Source organism: Podarcis filfolensis (genome assembly GCF_964270895.1).
Source record: "Podarcis filfolensis genome assembly, chromosome: 16".
Lineage (NCBI taxonomy): Eukaryota > Metazoa > Chordata > Lepidosauria > Squamata > Lacertidae > Podarcis > Podarcis filfolensis.
In genome coordinates this window covers 17664297-17685842 of record NC_139620.1, presented here as the reverse complement: position 1 = coordinate 17685842, position 21546 = coordinate 17664297, and the positions used below count along the sequence as shown (strand labels likewise).

The 21546-nt window shown below is 41.9% G+C and overlaps 1 protein-coding gene across 2 annotated transcripts; it reads left to right on the top strand.

The window, feature by feature from the left end:
- The first annotated feature begins 11884 nt into the window (after positions 1–11884).
- LOC310751201 (arylacetamide deacetylase-like 4) lies at positions 11885–20385 on the top strand. Of its 2 annotated transcripts, none has more exons than XM_083590392.1 (4): positions 11885–12118; positions 14607–14750; positions 17929–17992; positions 19501–20385. In XM_083590392.1, exons 2-4 carry the CDS (start codon positions 14624–14626, stop codon positions 20273–20275), a joined length of 966 nt encoding a protein of 321 aa, XP_083446518.1. In that variant the 5' UTR covers positions 11885–12118; positions 14607–14623; the 3' UTR covers positions 20276–20385. The 2 variants fall into 2 exon arrangements, with proteins under 2 accessions (XP_083446518.1, XP_083446517.1); XM_083590391.1 differs by having other exon boundaries at positions 14534–14750.
- The last annotated feature ends 1161 nt before the right edge of the window (positions 20386–21546 follow it).

The window sequence follows — 21546 nt, the reverse complement described above, 5'->3', positions numbered from 1 at the left end:
TAAGAGACCAGACACCATATTTTTCGCTCTATAAGACGCACCAGACCACAAGACGCACCTAGTTTTTGGAGGAGGAAAACAAGAAAAAAAAACATTCTGAATCTCAGAAGCCAGAACAGCAAGAGGGATCGCTGCGCAGTGAAAGCAGCAATCCCTCTTGCTGTTCTGGCTTCTGGGATAGCTGCGCAGCCTGCATTCACTCCATAAGACGCACACACATTTCTCCTTTTTAGGAGGGAAAAAGAGAGTCTTATAGAGCAAAAAATACGGTAATTAATTTTACAGCATTTGTTGCCAAGCCAAAAGGAGAACTGGCTAAGTGGATGGAGATGGAGGAGGAGGAGGATGGTGCTGAACTACTGGACTGTAGCCTCCTCACAGATCCTAAGGTTTGTTTTGTTTCGGGTTGAGTGGGAGTTGCAAAATCACTGGAAGTGCTTCTGCATGAGGAGTTGGAAGGGGGCAGGCCTCTAGTGAGGAGGTCTAACTGGAAGTGCCAGAGATTGGAACGTCTTTGCATTTTGCATTCCACCTCCACAGGCACGCAACTGTGAACAGCCATTGCGTGCTGTATTCTTTCAATGGCAACTGGGTCCCAGAAATGCCCATGGTGGCTCTGGAAACAAGATGAAATGCAGCTGTGAATTCGCTGCAATTCCAAGGCATAGCTTAATTTAATCAACAAGAGAGCTACCTGTGTTAATTTCCCCCCAAAAGAAATCCATTGAAAAAAACAGGAAGCTTACTTATCAAGCTTACCATGGCAGTAGCATGGTGTGGGATAATTTCTGGAAGACTTCATTTTTTGATCATAATATATGGGTAAAGGAGTTCTTAGCTTATTTTGCCTTGCCTTAATGAGATGCCTCCTTGGGGGGGGGGGGGACAATTGCAGCCGAAGCCTCTACTCTTAAAATTTCTCAAAGAGATATTGGCTCAGGTTCAACTTCTAAAGCTGATTCAGGAGAACCTAGCAGCTCCTAATGATAAAACGTCCTTCTTAAAGGCAATCTTGTTACTCTCAAAACTGACATCTCTGTTTTAAGTCCCTCTTATTCTCAGACAAAGATTGAAGCATTTTTTGACATGAATGAAAATGGATAGGCTTATTTCTTTCTATTTGGACACCTGCAAAATATTTTTAACTGACTGTTTTTCTTCTTAGTAATACTATTCTCTGTTTTTTATCTTTTTATAAGTGATTCAAATGGGAGGTAATTTTTTTGCTCTTTCTTTTCCCTTTTTAATTATTTTTCCCCCTCTTCATTTTTTAATGCTATTATTTGAAACTCAAACTATGTCCTTGTTCTCCCTGTGTGTGGCAATTTTTCTTTTATAAATATATATATATAATATTTATTATTTTCAGTACATAAACATAACAAAAGAAAAAATTGACAATAATAAATAAAAAGCTTAAAATAGAAAAAGAAAAAGAGTATAAAACATAAAATACAATAAGTCACCACAACATTTGACAAATAGTTAATTAAATAAATTCCATTTTCATAAACATATTGTTTGACTTCCTCAAATCTTTTCCATCTGAGTTTCTTAGTAATTATATGTAGCAGTTTCCAATATCAATCTTTCATAATAACATATCACAGTCATAATCATATTTCCTAACTTTCATTATCGTACATTTTCTTCTTTATATATTTAATCCTAATTTAATCCTTGGCCTAATTAAGTCTTTCAAGTGATTGCATATCTTTAATATTACAATATTTATTCAAATAGACTTTAAATTTATTCCAGTCTTCTTGGTGTTCCTCTTCTTTCTGGTCGCGGATTCTCCCGGTGAGATCAGCCAGCTCCATAAACTCAATCATCTTCATCTGCCATTCTTCAACCGTTGGTAATTCTTGTGTTTTCCATTTTTTGGCTAGCAAAATCCGTGCAGCAGTTGCGGCATACAAAAATACTTTTACATCTTTTTTGGGCAGTTCAGCACCTGTTATTCCAAGGAGAAAGGCCACTGGTTTCTTCATAAAAGTATATTTCATCATTTTTTTTTAATTCATTACAATTTTTTCCCCAGAAGTCTTTTACCTTGGAGCAAGTCCACCACATATGATAAAAGTACCTTCCTTTTCTTTACATTTCCAACATAATTTTACCTTGGAGCAAGTCCACCACATATGATAAAAAGTACCTTCCTTTTCTTTACATTTCCAACATAGTTTATCACTATTGTGGTAGCTCTTCGCCAATTTAACAGGGGTTAAGTACCATCTATACATCATTTTCATTACATTCTCCTTTAACATTGTACATGCAGTAAACTTAACCCCTTTCTTCCAAAGTCTACCCCAATCCTCCAACATTATATTATGTCCCACATCTTGTGCCCAATCAATCATAACCGATTTTACTTGCTCATCTTTTGTATGCCACTCCAATAACAAACTATACATCTTAGATATGTTTTTAGCATTAGTATCTAACAACTTCGTTTCCAATTTGGTTTTTTCAGTTGCAAAACTTTTTTTCTTGTCAATCTTAAATAGTTCATTAATTTGGTAGTATTGAAGCCAGTTTACCTTGTCTTTGATTTGTTCAAATGATTTTAACTTAAATCCCTCCCCATCATCAACCAATAAATCTGAATATCTCAACCACTTATTTTCCATATTAAGCTTTTTTTGTGCCTGCGCTTCCATTGGTGAGATCCTTTTGGGTGCTTTTCTTACCAAAAGGTCCTGATATCTAATCCACACATTGTATAGTGCCTTCCTAATTATATGATTCTTAAAACCACTATGGGCCTTTATTTTGTCATACCAAAGATATGGATGCCAACCAAACCTATTGTCCAATCCCTCTAAATCCAAAATATCTTCATTTTCTAGATGAATCCAGTCTTTAATCCAGCAGAAGGCCGCAGCTTCAAAATATATCTTTAGCTCAGGCAGGGAAAAACCTCTTTCTTTTGAATCCGTAAGTAATTTATATTTAATTCTCGGTTTTTTCCCTTGCCAGATAAATTTGGACAGGGCCTTCTGCCATTCTTTAAAACATTTGACATTATCAATAATAGGTAAAGTTTGAAACAAAAACAGCATTTTCGGCAATACATTCATCTTAACCACTGATATTCGACCCATAAGTGAGAATTTTAAATTTGACCAAATCTCTAAGTCTCTTTTTATTTCATTCCATACTTTCTCATAAATATCTTTATAGAGATTCAAATTCTTTGCTGTTAAGGTAACACCCAAATATTTAACCTTCTTTGTAAATGCTAGGCCTTTTTTTTATAAGGGTTTTTCTTTCATCTTCATCTAAATTTTTGTGCAATACTTTGGTTTTGCTCTTGTTTAATTTAAAACCAGCCAGCTGCCCATACTCCTGTATCATCTCCAGTGCTTTCACTGCACTGGTCTCTGTTTTTTTTTTTATATATGAATATTTATTAGATTTTCCAATTTTATATAAACACAAAAAAAATATTAAAACCAAGTCAATTTCAATAACAATTTTTCAATAACATGTTTCTTTGACTTCCTCATACCTCCCCTTCTTGTTCTCTAGTTCAACTTGTTAATTCAGCAAATCCTAATCTCTTAACATTCCTTTTAAAATAACACCTTATTTTCCATTCAACTTTTTTAAATTTAATAACTTAAACAATTTTAGTCCCCATTATCTTTATCATAACAGCTAGAGACCACCAAAGTTCAAACCAACATCTTTTCAAAGTTCATTAATTTTATAGTATTTCTGTAAATAATCCTTAAATTTCTTCCAATCTTCTTCTGCTGACTTTTCTCCCTGGTCGCGGATTCTGCCGGTCATTTCTGCCAGTCCCATACAGTCAATCAACTTCATCTGCCATTCTTCCAGAGTGGGTAGATCTTGAGTCTTCCAGTGCTTTGCTATAAGTATTCTTGCTGCCGTTGTAGCATACATAAAAAAAGTTCTGTCCTTCTTTGGCACCAAATTGCCGACTATGCCCAAGAGAAAAGCCTCTGGTTTTTTCAAGAAGGTATACTTAAATACCTTTTTCATTTCATTATAAATCATTTCCCAGAAAGCCTTAATCTTTGGGCACGTCCACCAAAGGTGAAAGAATGTACCTTCAACATCCTTACATTTCCAGCATTTATTATCGGGCAAGTGATATATTTTTGCAAGCTTGACTGGGGTCATGTACCACCTGTATATCATTTTCATAATATTCTCTCTTAAGGCATTACATGCCGTAAATTTCATAACTGTGGTCCATAACTGTTCCCAGTCAGCAAACATAATGTTGTGTCCGAGATCTTGTGCCCATTTAATCATGGCTGACTTAACCGTTTCATCCTGTGTATTCCATTTCAGCAGCAAGTTATACATTTTTGACATAATTTTAGTTTTAGGTTCTAGCACTTCTGTTTCTAATTTAGATTTTTCCACCTGGAAGCCAATTTTCCTGTCCAAATTGTATGCCTCCCTTATCTGAAAATAATGAAGCCAGTCTCGGACTTTGTTTTTTAATTTCTCAAAGCTCTGCAGTTTCAGTCTATCTCCTTCTTGCTCCAAAATTTCCCAATATTTTGGCCAACTGGCCTCCATATTGAGCTTTTTCTGAGCTTTCGCTTCCATTGGTGACAACCACCTTGGGGTTTTATTTTCCAATAAATCCTTGTATCTGATCCAAACATTAAACAAAGATCTCCTAACAATATGATTTTTAAATGCTTTGTGAGCTTTAACCTTGTCATACCACAAATATGCATGCCATCCAAAAACGTTGTTAAAACCTTCTAAATCCAAAATGTCCGTGTTTTCAAGAAGCAGCCAGTCTTTCAACCAGCAGAATGCTGCTGATTCATAGTACAGTCTGAAGTCTGGCAGGGCAAAGCCACCCCTTTCTTTTGCATCAGTTAAAATCTTATATTTTATCCTGGGCTTCTTGCCCTGCCAGACAAATTTAGAGATATCTTTCTGCCACTTCTTAAAACAGTCCATCTTGTCCACAATTTGTAATGTTTGAAACAAAAACAACATTTTAGGCAATACATTCATCTTTATAGCTGCTATTCGACCCATCAAGGAAAGCTTCAAATTTGACCATATTTCGAGATCTTTTTTCACTTCTGACCAGCATTTCTCATAATTATTTTTAAATAAGTTCCCATTTTTAGATGTCATGTTAATCCCCAGATATTTCACCTTCCTCACCACAGACAGACCTGTTTCATTCTGAAATTTCTCTTTTTCAAACAATGTCATATTTTTCTCTAAAACCTTAGTTTTGGTCTTGTTCAATTTAAATCCTGCCACCTGACCAAATTCTTGAATTAATTCTAAGACTCTTTTGGTACTAGATTCTGGCTCCTGTAACGTCAAAACTAGGTCATCTGCAAATGCTCTCAGTTTATACTGTTTGGCTCCGACCTGTATACCTTTAACCAACCGGTCCCTTCTAATCATATTCAGCAAAACCTCCAGGACCGATATAAAAAGTAAAGGGGAAATTGGGCACCCTTGTCGTGTCCCTTTTTCAATCTTAAATTGTTCCGTAACCACATTATTTACAATTAATTTGGCCTTTTGTTCGGAATATATTGCACCTATACCATTTTCAAAACCTTGGCCTACCCCCATACCCTGTAAATTCTTTTTCATAAAACTCCAAGAAATGTTGTCAAAGGCTTTCTCCGCGTCCACAAATATCAAAACAGCTTTAGTATTTATGTCCACATCTAGCTTTTCCAAGATGTCAATTACATTCCTCAAATTGTCAGATATGTGTCTTCCCGGCAGAAAGCCCGCTTGGTCCTTATGTATCTCTTCAATCAATACTCTTTTCAATCTCTTGGCTAAAATGTCAGCAAAGATTTTGTAATCCACATTTAGTAAGGATATGGGACGGTAGTTTTTAAGTTGGGTCTTTTCAGTCTCTGTTTTCGGTATAAGTGTAATGTAATGCTCTTTCCACGATTCTGGTGCCCTTTTCCCTTCCAAAATCTCATTGCAGACTTCCTTCAGAGGTTGTACTATCCAATCCTTCAAGGATCTATAGTATCTGGAAGTCAGTCCATCCGGTCCCGGAGATTTGCCCAATTGCATATTTAAAATGGCACCTTCTATCTCCTGATCTGTTATTTTACAGTTCAACAATGCTTTACTTTCCTGTGAAATTTTTTGTAATCCATTTGTTTTCAAAAATCCATCAATGTCCCTTTCATTCTGTGGCCCTTGTGCGTATAATTGCTTAAAGTACTTCTGAAAACAATTTCTTATCTCATTTGGATTGTTTATGTCTTTTCCTTCTACTTCCAGATTTGTAATTGTATTTAATTTTTGTCTTTTTTTCAATTGCCATGCCAGTAATTTCCCACATTTATCCGCCGATTCAAATGTCTTCTGTCTCATTTGTTTAATTTTCCATTCTATTTCCTGATTCATCAATTCCATATATTGTGTTTGGTAGATCTTTATTTCTCTCAGAATCTCTTGTGACTTCGGCTTGGCTCTCATTTTTTTCTCACCTTCTTTAATTTTCTCCAAAATTTTATCTTTTTTCTCATTTTACCTTCTCTTTTTTAATGCATTCTGTTGTATCAGAAACCCTCTCATCACGGCTTTACTTGCATCCCAGATTACTCTTTTTTCCACATTTGTTGGCAAATTTAATTCAAAATAGTCTTTTAAAGTCTTTTGGGCCTTGTTGTATACTTCTTCATCTCTAAATAGGGTGTCATTCATCCTCCATCTGAAGGTACCGGTTGTTGTTGACTTGATCTCCATCTTTACAGCGTTATGGTCGGAGCATGTTTTGGGGCAGATTTCCACTTTTTTTATCTTTGGTGCCATTCCTCTAGTAATCCAAATTTGGTCAATTCTGGTCCATGTCATCTTGGCTTCAGAGAAGAATGTTCCTTCTCTCTCCAAGGGGTTCTTAGTTCTCCAGATATCGATCAAGTCCATATTATCAGTCATTTCAAAGAAAGTTTTTGGTAGTCTACCATCTTTGGTAACTACCTGTTTTTGCGCCTTGTCCATATTGGTAGATACAACTCCATTCATGTCCCCCATCAAAATTATATTATAGTCCATAAAGTCCATCAAAGTCTCATGCAACTTCTTGAAAAATTCCGACTTCCCCTCATTTGGTGCATACACACCTACTATCAAAAATTTCTCCCCTTGAAACTGAATTTCAATAGCCAAATATCTTCCTTGTTCATCTTTGAGGATAAATTTCGGTAGAAGTTTCTCCTTTGCGTAAATCACCACTCCTCTTTTTTTAACTTTATCAGACGAAATAAATTCTTGCCCTAATCTTTTATTAACAAGTATTTTCCTGTGTAGCCTCATAACATGAGTCTCTTGTAAACAAATCAAGTCCAAATGTTCTTTATTTAATATATGAAAGATCTCTTTTCTCTTTCTAGGGGAATTAAGTCCATTACAATTCCAACTTAAAAGTTGCAGAGACATGATTAGTTAGTTAGTTTTCCCTCCTACTGCACCAAGTTGTTGTTCTTCTTCTGTCGGTGGCTTGTCTCTCCTTGGGCCGGAGCGTCCAGATATCAAATTTGCAATCTCCAAAAGTCCTTGTCCTGGCATCAATACATCCTCAGCAGAATCCACTTCCTTCTGTAGGTCCTCTTCGTGATCTTTCAAAAACTTGTCCTTGTCATTTACTGTCCTTATTCTTATTTTCTTTCCTCTATATTTAAAAGATAGGCCTTGGGGGAATTCCCACCTGAAAATTATTTTGTTTTTCCTCAGCAAGGCAACCAGGTCTCTGTAGTAGGCCCTTACCTCCAAAATATGTTTAGGTATGTCTTTGAAGATTTCCACAAAGGTATCCTCAATTTCCAAGGTTCTTTGGTAATGTAGATTCAATATTTTATCCCTTTCCTCCTTTGTTTTCAAAGTTATCAAACAGTCTCGTGCTTTATTCTTTCCTTGTCTTCTACCAAGTCTAAAAGCACTCACGATAGTAAATTCTTCCTCCCCCAGGTCCTTCTGCCAAAATTGTGACAATTCTTTTGTGAGAAATTCTGCCAAATTCTCTTTCTCACTTTCTGGCACGCCTCTTATTCTTAGATTTCTCGCTTTTCTTTCAAGGTCTATCATGGACAGCGTCAAATCATACTCTTCAAACTTCTTATGTACCGGTGGAATCTGTTCCTGAACCGCAGTTGCAATTTCCTTGGCCTCTTCAGCCAATTTTCTAGTTGAAGCCGATTCTTCCAATAATTTTTCAATAGACTGTGTATTAGAGTTCACCTTTTTCCCTAGTTCATTGATACTTGAAGTATTCAAATTAATGCTTGAGGTATTCGCTTCAATTTTTGCACAAGCCTCTGCTACTTGTTTATTTGTCTCTTCGACCCTGTTGGCCAACTTCTCCAAAGATGCATCAATTTTACCCAATGCTTGGGCCAACAGTTCATCAGTTGACATAACCTTTAATTTTGCCTGTGGGGCAACAGCTCCTGCTGTGCCCACTACACCCCCTGTTGAAGGCCTTCTTGTAGTGTCAACTTTGTATTGTCTTCCAGACCTGGTAGTTTTTTCCTGTGTCAACTCTTTATCTGCCATAACACTCACATACACTCCCAAGGTCAGTCACACGATTGGAGAGTTTGTTTAGGTAAAGTAGAAATTTTCCCACAGCAGTACTTGTTGTTTAGAATGTCATTGCAACATAGTTGCCTCTAGGGGTCACAAATCCAACTTCTTATTGCAACTTTATAACGAATGATGTTCTAATAAAGTCCCAGTATCTTAGTATCAAATTTTTAGTCCCAAAATGTTACTTTCCTTTCCCAGATATTTCCACACTGTATCCTTTGCAGAGCTAAATCAAACTTTTATTTCCACTCTCCGTTTGACAGTTCCCTCTGATCGGCTTCCCTATCATAGGCAGTCCGTTCCCAGGTTTTAAAGTCAGCAGATGTATTTTAGAAATTTCCTTTCCTTGCAGGTCAAAAATCTTTCAAATATCTCCCCACTGTTCCTGCTAACAGTGGGGTAGTTTCCTCTTCAGATGCTGGATTTTAATCCTCCCGAGAACTCGTCTTTCTAAGTCCCCGCTTTACAGTCTCTTTACTTTGATCTGTTAACAGTCCGGGAAGGCAGACTTCCTGTTTTTACCTTTCCCGTTTCGGCCGAATTCTTTAATAGTTTTCTTCCCAATATATATCAAATTCCTACTCACGGGTAGTTGTTTTCGAGTCCAATTAGCCAGAAAAGAAATCAGCGCTCTCCGACCCTGGCTGTGCGGCTTCACTTCGCGGAGACGGGTAGACAGCTCTCAGCTCCGCACCCCTCACCCCCGGTCCGTTCCGGAGCCTTTAAAAAGGCTACTTTGCAGCGGGGGGGGGGGAGCACAAATGGAGCCCGCCGAGCCTTCAGTTCACAGGCTTCCCCACCTGTGATTTTTTTCGGGTCCCCGCTTTGCCGTAGCAGTAGAACCCCAGCTCCACGAAGCCGATTTCCTCCGGAGTTTAGAGGAAATCCACCATTACGGTCGCTGGCGCTGACCGGAAGTCACTGCACTGGTCTCTGGATCCTGTAAAGTTAGAACCAAGTCATCAGCAAAGGCTTTTAATTTATATTGCTTAGAGCCCACTACAATACCCTTGACTTTCCCTTCTTTTCTCAAACTATTCAGCAAGACCTCCAGGACCAAAATAAATAATAGAGGGGAAAGCGGGCACCCTTGCCTGGTTCCTTTCTCAATTTTAATTTCTTCCGATACCACATTATTAATAATAATTTTAGCTTTTTGTTCAGAATAGATCGCTTTGATACTGTTTAAAAATTGTTGACCAACCTCAATACTTTCCAATTTTTTTCCCCATAAAAAGCCAAGAAATATTATCAAAGGCTTTCTCCGCATCAATAAACATTAATAATGTATTTCTTATTCTTTCTAAATGTATTTAGTATTTCTTTTAGCCTCTAATCTTTCCAAAATATCCACTATATTTCTAATATTATCTTTCATATGTCTTCCAGGCAGAAAGCCTGCCTGGTCTTTATGTATATATTCTGATAGAACTTTTTTCAATCTATTAGCCAGAATATTTGCAAATATTTTATAATCCACATTAAGTAGTGAGATTGGTCTATAATTCTTTACATCTGATCTCTCTTGCTCAGATTTCGGTATCAGAGTTACAAATGCGTCTCTCCAGGTTTCAGGTGCCCTCTCCACTCTCAATATATTATTACACACCTCTGCCAAAGGCTGTGATGGCTTTGCCTGTTGCTTCCGCCATCCCAGAACAAGATGGCCGCCCAGGAGGGGACAGGTCAGACTTCTCTGACAGGGCCCAGTGTTCTGAGGCAGGGACTTCTCATTCACCCACATGCTACACGTGGATGAGTAACGCTCCTTTCTGTGTCAACTGAGTTGAAGGGCCCAAAGTTCTCCTCCCTGCAAACACTGAAATTGAAGAGTGCTAGTAAAACAATCCTCTCTGATTCAAGCAAGGCCTGTCACAAGGGAGCTCTTCTTCTGTGCCCTTTCCCCCACAGCAATGTTGGCTTTCCTTCCTTGACCTCATCACCTCCACCCTATGGTGTCATGGCATTAGGTGGTGGCCTGCAGCATTATCTTGAGGACAAATCAACGACTGCAGGGACATTGATTGGCACTTGACAGGGGATTTTAGGCAAATTCACACCAACGAACATACACCCACACCCTGTGTGAGGAATGTTAGAAGTGGGTGTGAGATCCTCAAAATCTGAACAAAATTGGTGAAGCAGCAGAGAGTTTATCGATTACAAAATAACGTACTTGCAAGATCAGGTGTCCAAAAGCAGACACACCCAAAAATAGTAAGACTGAAGCTTATATCCCTTATACCCGAGGCAGGTTCCCTCCTGTTTCCTCATTGACTGGGTATGTGCAGGGTATACAGCCTATCACGTCCGCCCAATTAAAATACTAAACCCCCCCCCTTTGTTGACATCTCCCATTACTCTGAATTTGATGACCATTCCTCCTAATTTCTTTCCTCCTTCTTTGGTCTGTGTTCCTGTAGCCTTATGAGGCTTTGCCCTCGGGTGGGAAAAATATTGCGCCTGGGAAAGGGAAGTGGGAGTCAACAGACACTCAAGGAATAGTTTCAGAGAAAAGGCTTTTATTTCTACCATCCATGAACTGGTAGAAGGAGCAAGTGTGATAAGTCACAAAAAGCATGCACGAGTTCACAATCATGTGCACAAGCATATATACCCCTTTCCAGTTCCCTCCTCCTTTCTCCTCCCTCAGGAGTACTGCCCCATGTTGAGGTTCCTGAGCATGTACAGAAAGCTGTCTTGGGACTATTGTGGACTCTTGGCACCCTTCCCAGGAAAGGGGTTTCAGAGTGTTCAGATATGTTTCAATCTCTTGTTCTGGCATGGTTCCCGGACAGAAAGCAAGTTGCAATGTGGTTCTTTAGCAAGGCCAGAAGACATGAGAAAGGCCTGAGAAACAATGGACTGTTCTCTACCTTTGTTACAGCAGAGCGGAATGTTTCTGATGCTTAGCTGCTGAGAAAATGATTTTGAAAAGCTTTGAGAAGCTTTGAGCCTGCTTTGGTGAGGGGTGACTTTGGGCCTAGGTGAGGTCACCTGTCCTCACCTTCCTTCATTCCTATGCTTTTACACATTGACTCAAGCAATAAAGCCACATACTGACAACCCTTAGGCTTAAGCAAGCTCTATATTTGCTGACGTATGCATCCATTTCAACTGTCAGCCATCCTGTTTTCGGGCATTCTAGCCATGAGTCATTCTAAAGATAAGCTGTTAAGCAAGTCTATGGTTAGCCTGCACCATATTACCACATTCCTAAACCATTCTTCTCAGCTGAGAGATTAAGTGGGTTGGCCGAGGATGTTCTCTTGCAGATGACACAGACTGTTCTTGTATAAAAGCCACCAGCATTGTCTAAGGCGAAGTCCTTGTCTCTGTGCCTCTGAGTTGAAGGGAAATGGCATTTGGTGGAACTCTGTGGATGCTGATATTATATATGACCATCTTCATTCATCTCTTGCTGTTAGTGTGGGGAGTTTCTTATGCTCTTGCCAGGACCCACGTGCCTCGAGGAATGAGCCGTCCTGCACCATTGATAATTTTAAATCTCTTAGTGGGATATGGATTTGTACTGGTAAGTTTATTTTACATAGATTACAGGGATGAAGCGACACCTCTCTAAAAAGGGCTGCAACATTTGAAATAGTTTTGAGAAAAGGCAAGTAAGAGGCGACGTGATAGAAATGCTTAAGATTCTGGAGAAAATAGAGAGAGAAAGGTTTTCCTCCGTCTCTCACGCAGTGGCGTAGCGTGGGGGGTGCAGGGGGGGCCGGCCGCACCGGGCGCAACATCTGGGGTTAGGGCAAATCCACGGGTTAGGGGGCGCAAATCCACGGATTAGGGGGCGCAGATCCACGGGTTAGGGGGCGCAAATTACTTGCCTTGCCCCGGGTGCTGACAACCCACGCTACGCCACTGCTCTCACGACACTAGAACTTGTAGACAATCCAATGAAGCTGAATGTTGGAAGATTCAGAACAGATAGAAGAAAGGACTTCTTCACACATAATAGATTCAATCCATGGAAGTCACTCTCACAAGAGGCAGTGATGGCTGCCAAGTTGAATAGCTTCCAACGAGAAATAGAGAAATTCATGGAGGCAATAGCTATGGATGCTTATTAACCAGCTCTGGCTCTAGAGATGGAGGCAGCAATGCTTCTGAACACCAGTTGCTGGAAAACACAGGAGGGGAGAGGGCTCCTGTGCTTGGGTCCGGGTTTGTGGGTTTCCCATTGGGGCACCTGGTTGACAACTGCGAGATGCTGGACTAGATGGGCCACTGTCCTAATCCAGCAGGCTCTGCTTTGAGGCGTTCCCAAAGTAAAGGAAGGCTTGAACTCTGATTATGAAAATACACACAGAGGCTTGAACCAGCAAGACTGGTTGCGTATAATATAATTCCTGTCCACCCTCCGGCCCAGGTCGTTTTATTCACAAAAGAACTTTTGTCACCGTGTTCGTAAGAACCAATCAGATTTCCTCTGAGCATTTCAACAAACCCCACGTGGGGACAAAGTTAACCTACAAAAACTAATTAAGCATGCATACTTCTGGGGTAAACAAAACAGAACTACAAAGGAGTGCATCCAGCAACCCCGGAAGTCACAAACAAGCAATATACATGATAAGAAGGAGGCCAGGAGGACAGGGATCATTATCACCTTCATGTGAGATCTGTTTCCTGGCCCTAAGATTAACATCCTAAGATTAACATATCAGAAAAGCTACAACAAAAAAAGCTGCCCACTATCTTTCACAGCCCAGGATGCATGCCTGGCATACCTGTCAACTTTCAGATTTGAAAAAAAGGGATCAGTAGCCAAAATAAGGGATGACAGGTCCCAAAGTAAAGAGCTCAGCTAATTTGTAGGTGGGCTTTTGCCCTTGCAAACAATCGCGGCACCCTCTTTTCATGTTTCAGTCATTTTGCTTTGGTCTCTTGTAATGTGCTGCCACCCAGTGGCCTTCCTGGCAAATTGCATCAGGTAATTCAGAGGTGGATCCCAACATAACCTTTCCTTGCTTCTCATTGTGTCCCGCTGACCGTTGCTTGGTAAGTGCTGTAGTTACTTTCCATAAGCAGACCTTTCTCCTTTCCCCAGACCAGCTCCGTCAGGGCTATTCCTCACTTCCAAGCCTCAATATTACACACCGTCACCTCTCCGCTGGGAAGCGCTGAGCAAAGGCGAGTCCCCAGGCAACGCGGCCGATTTAATCGGCACAAGGCATGCAAACTCCACCCCCCAGTCGTTCTTAGACTCCTTATTGGGTGAGCAACGCAGCCAAGCAACACAGTTGGAGCCTCCCTCCTCTCTGGCCGGCAGGGAGGGAGGGAGAGGAGCTGCTTCCTTTGAAACCCGGGAAATTTACGGGACATCATCAATCCAGGAAAGCAGCAGGAAACTGCGCTGGGATAAGGGAGTTTCCCGTCAAATAAGGGACGGTTGACAGCTGTGATGCCTGGCAAAGCAACTGGCAGCTGGGCTGTGTACGCAAGCAGAGAGAAATGGACAGTAGAGGAAATGGCCAGAGATGCAGAGGGTTGTGGGATTTGATCAGAAATTACTGTCATTGAATTAAACCCAATCAACACCATGCTTTCGCAGCTGACACAATGGCTTGAGGCATATTTTATAATTCCTCATAGTAATCCCATCTGATCCCCACACTCTGGATATTTGCACTCCTACACTGCTTAGGTTCTTATGCACTGCAGTGGATTTATCCTGAGTAGTACTAGCACTGAATACCCCCAATTTGTGTTGCATCTTAAGGTTTGAAATAACAGGAAGCGTACTAGGAAAGGGGAGTGGGCAGGGGCTTCACTTCTGGGCTGCTCAAAGAGAATAATTTTCCATCCCAAGAGGAAGGAAAGGATAAACAGTGCAGTCATCTCCCATGCACGGTTTCTGTTCCATAGGCAATACATATATGCAATACATATATCTAATGCTGATTTAAAATGCTAAATGTTTTGTTTTAAACAGGGAGGAATTCTGGAAAAACTGGGCATCTGCCATAGATATTCCATACTCAGGATCCTAAACCTATTAATTCCAGAAGTGAAGGACCCAAAAATGATCACAAGGGATCTGGTTTTTGATGGGGTGCCTGTGAGGCTGTACTGGCCCAAGACATCACCTGCTGGGAACAGGAAAGGAATCATCTTTCTTCATGGAGGGGTTGCACTATTTGCAAACATCCGTAAGTTCTTTGAAATGTTTTTGAAATGGTTCACTTTGCTGTTTGTGGAGAATTTGGGGTGATACTTTAATGTAAAGGTCATGAAATGTTTGCTATGGAGGGGTGGGGGTGGTTTGTGCTGCCTCTGGATTTTTATTTTTATCTTTATTAATACTGCTGCAAAAGTTGGGTACTGTCAGGGAACTGCCATCGGAACTAGCGGAGGAGGCGAGGCTCCACAGCGATGCTGGAGAGGGGCCAAGCAGGGAGAGAGGCAGGTCTCTGGCTGGGGAAGAAAATCAGCACAACACCAGGGATAGAGGGGGGCCGATGGGGGAAGCAGAGAGGGGGCTCCAGGACTCTTCGCAGGAGACCAGCGAGGAGAGCACAGGTCCTCCGCTGTCCATACCCACCCTGCGCAGAAGACTTCCGCGCAGGGAAAGTAGGCGGCGACTTGGCGTCAAAGAACTTCTTTGCTGGAAGAGGTTTAAGAAACGCCCACTGACGGATTCTGCCAGCCACGGAGTGGATGGCTGTCCAGCGAGAAACGGTTTAACCAGGCAACCGAGCCCAGAGCGGCGGTAACTTACGCACAAGCAACCCCTAAAGCCATTACAGGTACCATCTCCACTCTCTGCCAAACCAGTAGTATGGGATGATGAGAATTGTAGTTTAAGAACAGTTGGAGACCCAAGCTTGGGAAACACCGCTCTAAAGACACTCTTTTCCTGAAAACTCAACCCCCCGCCCCGTTGCCATGAGTCTGACAACCTCTTTCTGCTCAGGCCCAAGAATTCCTCACATATGTGCCACCAACCCCTTTGTCATGTTAAGGCCTCTATCCAATTGAGGCACTGACTCGGAAAGTGTTTTTTCCGCTGGTCTCCAATCTTCCCTTAATACTCCAAATCAGGTATAGGCAAACTCCGGCCCTCCAGATGTTTGGGACTACAATTCCCAACAACTACAAGACTGTTTTCATGACACCGATTGGGAGGTATTCGCCCAACAGGATATAGAGACTCATACTGAGCAAGTGTTGGACTATATCAGGTTCTGCACTGACAATGTAACACAGAGGCGCCGGATAAAGATCTACCCAAACAGGAAGCCCTGGATGACAAGGGAGGTCCAGGGGTTGCTAAAGGCAAGAAATACTGCTTTCAGAAGTGGAAATAAGTCGCTGTACAGCTTAGCTAGAGCGGATCTAAAGAGAGGTATCCGTGTAGCAAAGGAGGCGTATAGACAGCGGCTGGAGAATCATCTACAAAGTAACAACACCAGGCAGGTGTGGCAAGGTGTACAAGAATTAACAGGGTATAAATCCAAGGATTCCCTGGCAGACGAGGGAGGGGCATCCCTCGCAGAGGATTTGAATGCCTTTTTTGCCCGTTTTGAAGTAACATCTGCAGCAACACCTACTGAGGCTTTACCACCACCACCACCACTCCCTGGGAAGGCTTTGCCATCATCACTACCATCACCATCATCAGTACAAAGGAATGTAGCAGTCTCTGTGGAAAAAGAAGAGATGAGGAAGGTGTTGAAGGGAATCAACCCAAGGAAGGCCACAGGGCCAGATGGGGTAGCTGGAAGGGTATTGAGAGACTGTGCAGATCAACTAGCAGGAGTTTTCACTGGGATTTTAAATCGATCCCTAGCCCAGGCTATTGTTCCATCCTGCCTAAAGTCCTCTATTATCGTTCCAATAGCAAAAAAACCTAACCCGGAAGATCTGAATGATTTTCGTCCAGTAGCACTCACACCTATAATCATGAAGTGCTTTGAAAAGCTGGTACGAAATCATGTCATTGCCTGCCTACCAGAGGGACTGGACACATTCCAATTTGCTTATAAAACAAAAAGATCGACAGAGGACGCGGTGGCGATTGCCCTCCATGCCGTCCTTGCACATTTGGAGCAGCGGGGGGGTTATGCCAGACTGCTTTTTTTAGATTTCAGCTCGGCATTTAATACCATTCTACCACAACGTCTGATCTCTAAACTGGAAGATCTGGGGCTTCCGTTATCACTTTGTGGGTGGATACTGGACTTTTTGTCAGACCGCTCCCAGAGGGTTCGGTTGGGCCCTTATACCTCTAAAATGCTTAAGACTAACATAGGAACACCACAGGGATGCGTACTCAGTCCGCTCCTTTATATTCTCTACACGTACGATTGTGTCGCTGCTCACCCTAGTAATAGGGTTGTCAAATTTGCAGATGACACAACCGTGATTGGGCTCATCCCTGAAAGGGAGGGTGAAACGGACTATAGAGATGAGGTGGAGCGGCTGACAGAGTGGTGCAGAGCTAACAACTTGCTCATAAATACAAGGAAGACAAAGGAGCTTGTGGTGGACTTCAGGAGACAGAAGAGCAATATCCAGCCACTTTTGATTGATGGGGTCTGTGTGGAGAGGGTAACAACGTTCAGATTTTTGGGCATTGAATTACAAGAGGATCTGTCCTGGAGTGTCAACACAAGGGGGCTTGTGAAGAAGGCGCAGCAGAGACTGTACTTTTTGAGAATTCTAAGGAAAAACCATCTTCCGCAGAAACTGCTGCTTGCCTTCTATCACTGTGCCATTGAGAGCGTGCTCACTTATGGCTTATGTGTGTGGTACGGAAGCTGTACTACCCAGGACAGGATGGGGTTGTGCAGAGTTGTTAAGGCAGCAGAGAGCATTGTTGGCTGCCCACTTTCCACCTTAGAGCAGATTTATGCCACAAGGTGCCATAGGAAGGCACTGGACATAGTAAAAGATCCATCGCATCCTGGTCACTGTCTCTTCGAGCTCCTGCCGTCGGGACGGAGATACAGGACGATGAAGACAAGAACGAGCCGTCTTAAGAACAGCTTCTTCTCCAGAGCGATCTCAGCCCTGAATGGGAAGCCTGGACTTTGAAAGTCATCTAATCTTCCTTGCTGTACTATACTGTATTGTTTTAATTAGTGTTTTTATGGAGCAGTCAAGTAATTTCGTTGTCCCTGAGAGGGGGCAATGACAATAAAGATATTATTATTATTATTATTATTTTTTGGTTCTATTCTGAGTTTTACCCATTGAAACTGCTGATCAGGAGGGAACAAAATGTACCTAATGGTTTTCAACTAGTGATGCCCCATTTATAAAGGGTTCAGTTCAACTTAGTTGTTGCCAAAGGAGACTCGTTAAAGGTTGTGTGCTTTTTTCCAGGAACTTTTGCAAGGACCTGCCATTCGCTTGCCCACGGAACCGACTCAGTGGTTATGTGTGTTGAGTAAGTGTCTTCACGCTTCAGTTTCTAACCCTTCCACATGAGCCCAGAAAACGGCTGATTTTGCCGACATCGTGAATTTGCCAACCTTTAGAATGGGTGTTCACCTTTGTATTTTGATTCTTATGCCTTTGGACCCAATCCCTCTGGCTTTAAGCATAAGAAGCTGGATCAGGCCAAAGGGGGCCCAACATCCTGTTCTCACGGTGGCCAACCAAATATCCCAATGAAAAGCCCACAAGCTGGACCCAGACACAGGAGCACTGCTCCCGGTTGCAATGTACATCATCTGGTATTCAGAAGCATTACTGCCTGCGATAGTGGAGATGGCCCATCCGCCTTGTGACTAGTATTCATGGATAACCTTATCCACCATGAGAGGCTGAAATGGCTTCTCAATCTATGCTAGTTCTATCTGTTGCAATTATCTCTATCCTGCCTTTCAGGACAAAACTCCTTCCAAGGCGTCATATAAGGAACATTAAACTACTTTTACATAAAACTGGATAAATGTTTTTGTCCCTCTCTCTTAACTCTAGAACATGTGGCCATTCAATGAAGCTGAATGCTAGAAGATTCACCTAAAAGAAAGTACTTCTTTACGCAGTGTGTAGTTAAGCTGTGGAACTCGTTCCCTCAGGAGGCAATGATGGCCTCCAACTTGGGTGGCTTTAAAAGAGGATTAAACAAATGCACACGGTATAAGACTACCAGTGGCTACTAGCCATGATGGCTATAGCCTGCCTTTGCAGTTGGAGACAGTGTCCTTCTGAATGCCAGTTGCTGGAAGCTGCAGGAGGGAAGAGTACCACAGTACTCATGTTCTGATTGTGAGTTTCTCCAATGATTGACCACTGGCCACTGAGAATGGGATGTGAACTAGCATTATATTATCATGGAAAACCTCAGGCACTGGGGCTCAATGCTCCACTCCAGGCCTCTTCAGTTCTCCCTGAAGAGCCAGTGTGGTGTAGTGTTTAAGAGCGGTGGACTCGTAATCCGGTGAACCGGGTTCGCATCCCCGCTCCTCCACATGCAGCTGCTGGGTGACCTTGGGCTAGTCACACTTCTTTGAAGTCTCTCAGCCCCACTCACCTCACAGAGTGTTTGTTGTGGAGGAGGAAGGGAAAGGAGAATGTTAGCCGCTTTGAGACTACTTCGGGTAGTGATAAAGCGGGATATCAAATCCAAACTCCTCTTCTTCTTCCCTCTGAAATCACCGCAGACCCCCACCTCTGCACCATTGCCCCTCTTTTGCACCCTCCTTGAGTGGCATCTGCCTGACTGGAATTTGTCTTGCTTGTGTGAAGGCAGGGGTGCCAACCTGAGTAAATATTGCCCCCCCCCCCGGTAAGTCCCATATTGCATAAATAATCACATGACGTAGAGCACATAACCATTTGAATGGAAATGTCAATCAGCTTAGGGGGACCAGCCTCCTTGGGGGTGCTGAAGGTACCTCAGCCCCAAGTATGATGTCAAATGTTGATGATATCTTGTTTTTTCTTTAGATTTCGTTTAGCTCCTAAGCATCCGTATCCAGTCCCTGTAGAGGACTGTTTAACTGCTGTAATACACTTTCTGAAGAATGCAGAGGAATACGGAGTGGACCCCAGCTGCATTGCCATTGTTGGGGAGAGTAGTGGAGGCACTTTTGCTGCAGCCATTTGCCAAGAACTGGTGACCAGAGAGGACCTCCCAAGAGTGCGAGCTCAGGTCCTGATCTACCCATTCCTCCAAGCAGTGGACTTCAATTTGCCCTCCTATCAGCAAAACCAATCAGTTCCTCCCTTGTTCAGGAAACGAGGTATTAAACTCGCTTTGACATATCTCACTGGGAAGACAATGAATGTAGATGGAATTCTGAAAGGCGCCCATGTCCCTCCTGATTTGAGAGAGAAATACCGAAAATGGATAAGTGCTGATAACATTCCGGAAGAATTTAAAGCTAGGGGCTATGTTCCTGTAGCACCTGCCCCATTTTCAAAAGAACTTTATGAACAAGTTAAAAGAGCTGGTGAGACAAAGTTTGCCCCCCTTCACGCAGAGGATGACATAATCCGCCAGCTCCCAGAGACTTTCATTCTAACCTGTGAATTTGATTTTCTCCGGGACGATGGGCTGTTGTACAAGAAGCGGCTAGAGGACCACGGTGTGCCAGTGACATGGTATCATGTTCAAGATGGATTTCATGGAATAATGGCCATGGCTGGTTTGAAGGCAATTGAATATCCGAGCACACAGAAATGTTTGCAGAATGTAATACAGTTCTTAAAAGGTTTATAGAAATGAATGACATTCTTTGTCTTCCTATGGCAGTCTTCCCCTTCTGTGGAGGGAAATATCGTTCCTCATTGTGCCAATCCTGAAGTAAAAAGAAAAACTCTGATCAAAAATTCCACTCTGTTTAATTTATTAAAATCACCATGGGCTCTATAAATACATAAGCAAAGCCCTACTGGATCAAGCCATTGGCTCACTTCATGCAGCATCTTGTTCTCTTTATGTTACATATTTTATAAATTAATTTTCATACAATTTAACAAATTCAATTCAGTTTCAATACAATATTCCCTCAACATTTTGACTCCTCATCCTTACTTCCATGATGTTTCTGTTCAAATCCTTTGTCTACTAAATGTAATACTCATTTCTATAACAAATATCCAACATTAGATTCCTTTATCATTCTCCTTCCTTTGCTTATATTTCCAGTCCTGCCTGTGTTTTCATTTGACTATAATATTTTCTCAGATATTCTGAAAAGGATCTCCACTCCTCCACAAGCATTTTGTCGTTTGGGTTTCTTATTTTCGCCTTCTCCAAGTATAGTCCAATAGTTTTAAAGTCCACTCCTCTTTTGTTGGAACTTCTTCATCACTTTTTTTTATTGATTTTCCAGATTTTAACCCAATTATAAAAATTATAACAAATGAATCCAATTCTGTGTAAGTGACTTCCTGCGTGCCGTCCTTGATCCGTCCTTATCTTCCAATGTTACTTACTGCGTTTACATACTCTTGTTGAAGTAAATAGTATAACAGACCCTGAGGATTGCCACACCCTTGCTACTGGTTTGGGAGTCTTCTCTTTCTAGAAGATCTCTCCCCTCCTGACTGGAATGAGACCCATGTAGGCTGTATCCACACAGCTGCTACTTCTCCTGGCTCAAAGTCAGCCCTCCAGCTAGCTCCTGGCGTAAAACTCTCCCAAGACACTCAAACCAAGCCCAGTCTAAAAACTCCCTCAGAAACTGCTCCTTTTATTTTTCTCCTCCCACTCTGCTTAGCACTCATTCAGAGAGGCTCCAGCCCTCTGGTGGAATTCTGAGGGACTGCATCACCAAACTCTGGTCTGGCTTTGCTGTCCACCACAGAGGTACTTAGCAGGGGTCAGCAAACTTTTTTCCGCAGGGGGCCAGTCCACTGTCCCTCACACCATGTGGTGTGCTGGACTATATTTTGAAGGGGGGGCGGAATGAACGAATTCCTGTACCCCACAAATAACCCAGAGATGCAATTTAAATAAAAGGACACCTTCTACTCATGTAAAAACAT

What these genes read in the sequence shown, in the direction of transcription:
- LOC310751201 (XM_083590391.1), top strand. Translation starts at nt 11,942, where the DNA reads ATGGCATTTGGTGGAACTCTGTGGATGCTGATATTATATATGACCATC. An exon ending in TGGGATATGGATTTGTACTG is followed by an intron (nt 12,119 to 14,533) that starts GTAAGTTTATTT and finishes TGTTTTAAACAG; the next exon opens with GGAGGAATTCTGGAAAAACT. An exon ending in TGCACTATTTGCAAACATCC is followed by an intron (nt 14,751 to 17,928) that starts GTAAGTTCTTTG and finishes GCTTTTTTCCAG; the next exon opens with GAACTTTTGCAAGGACCTGC.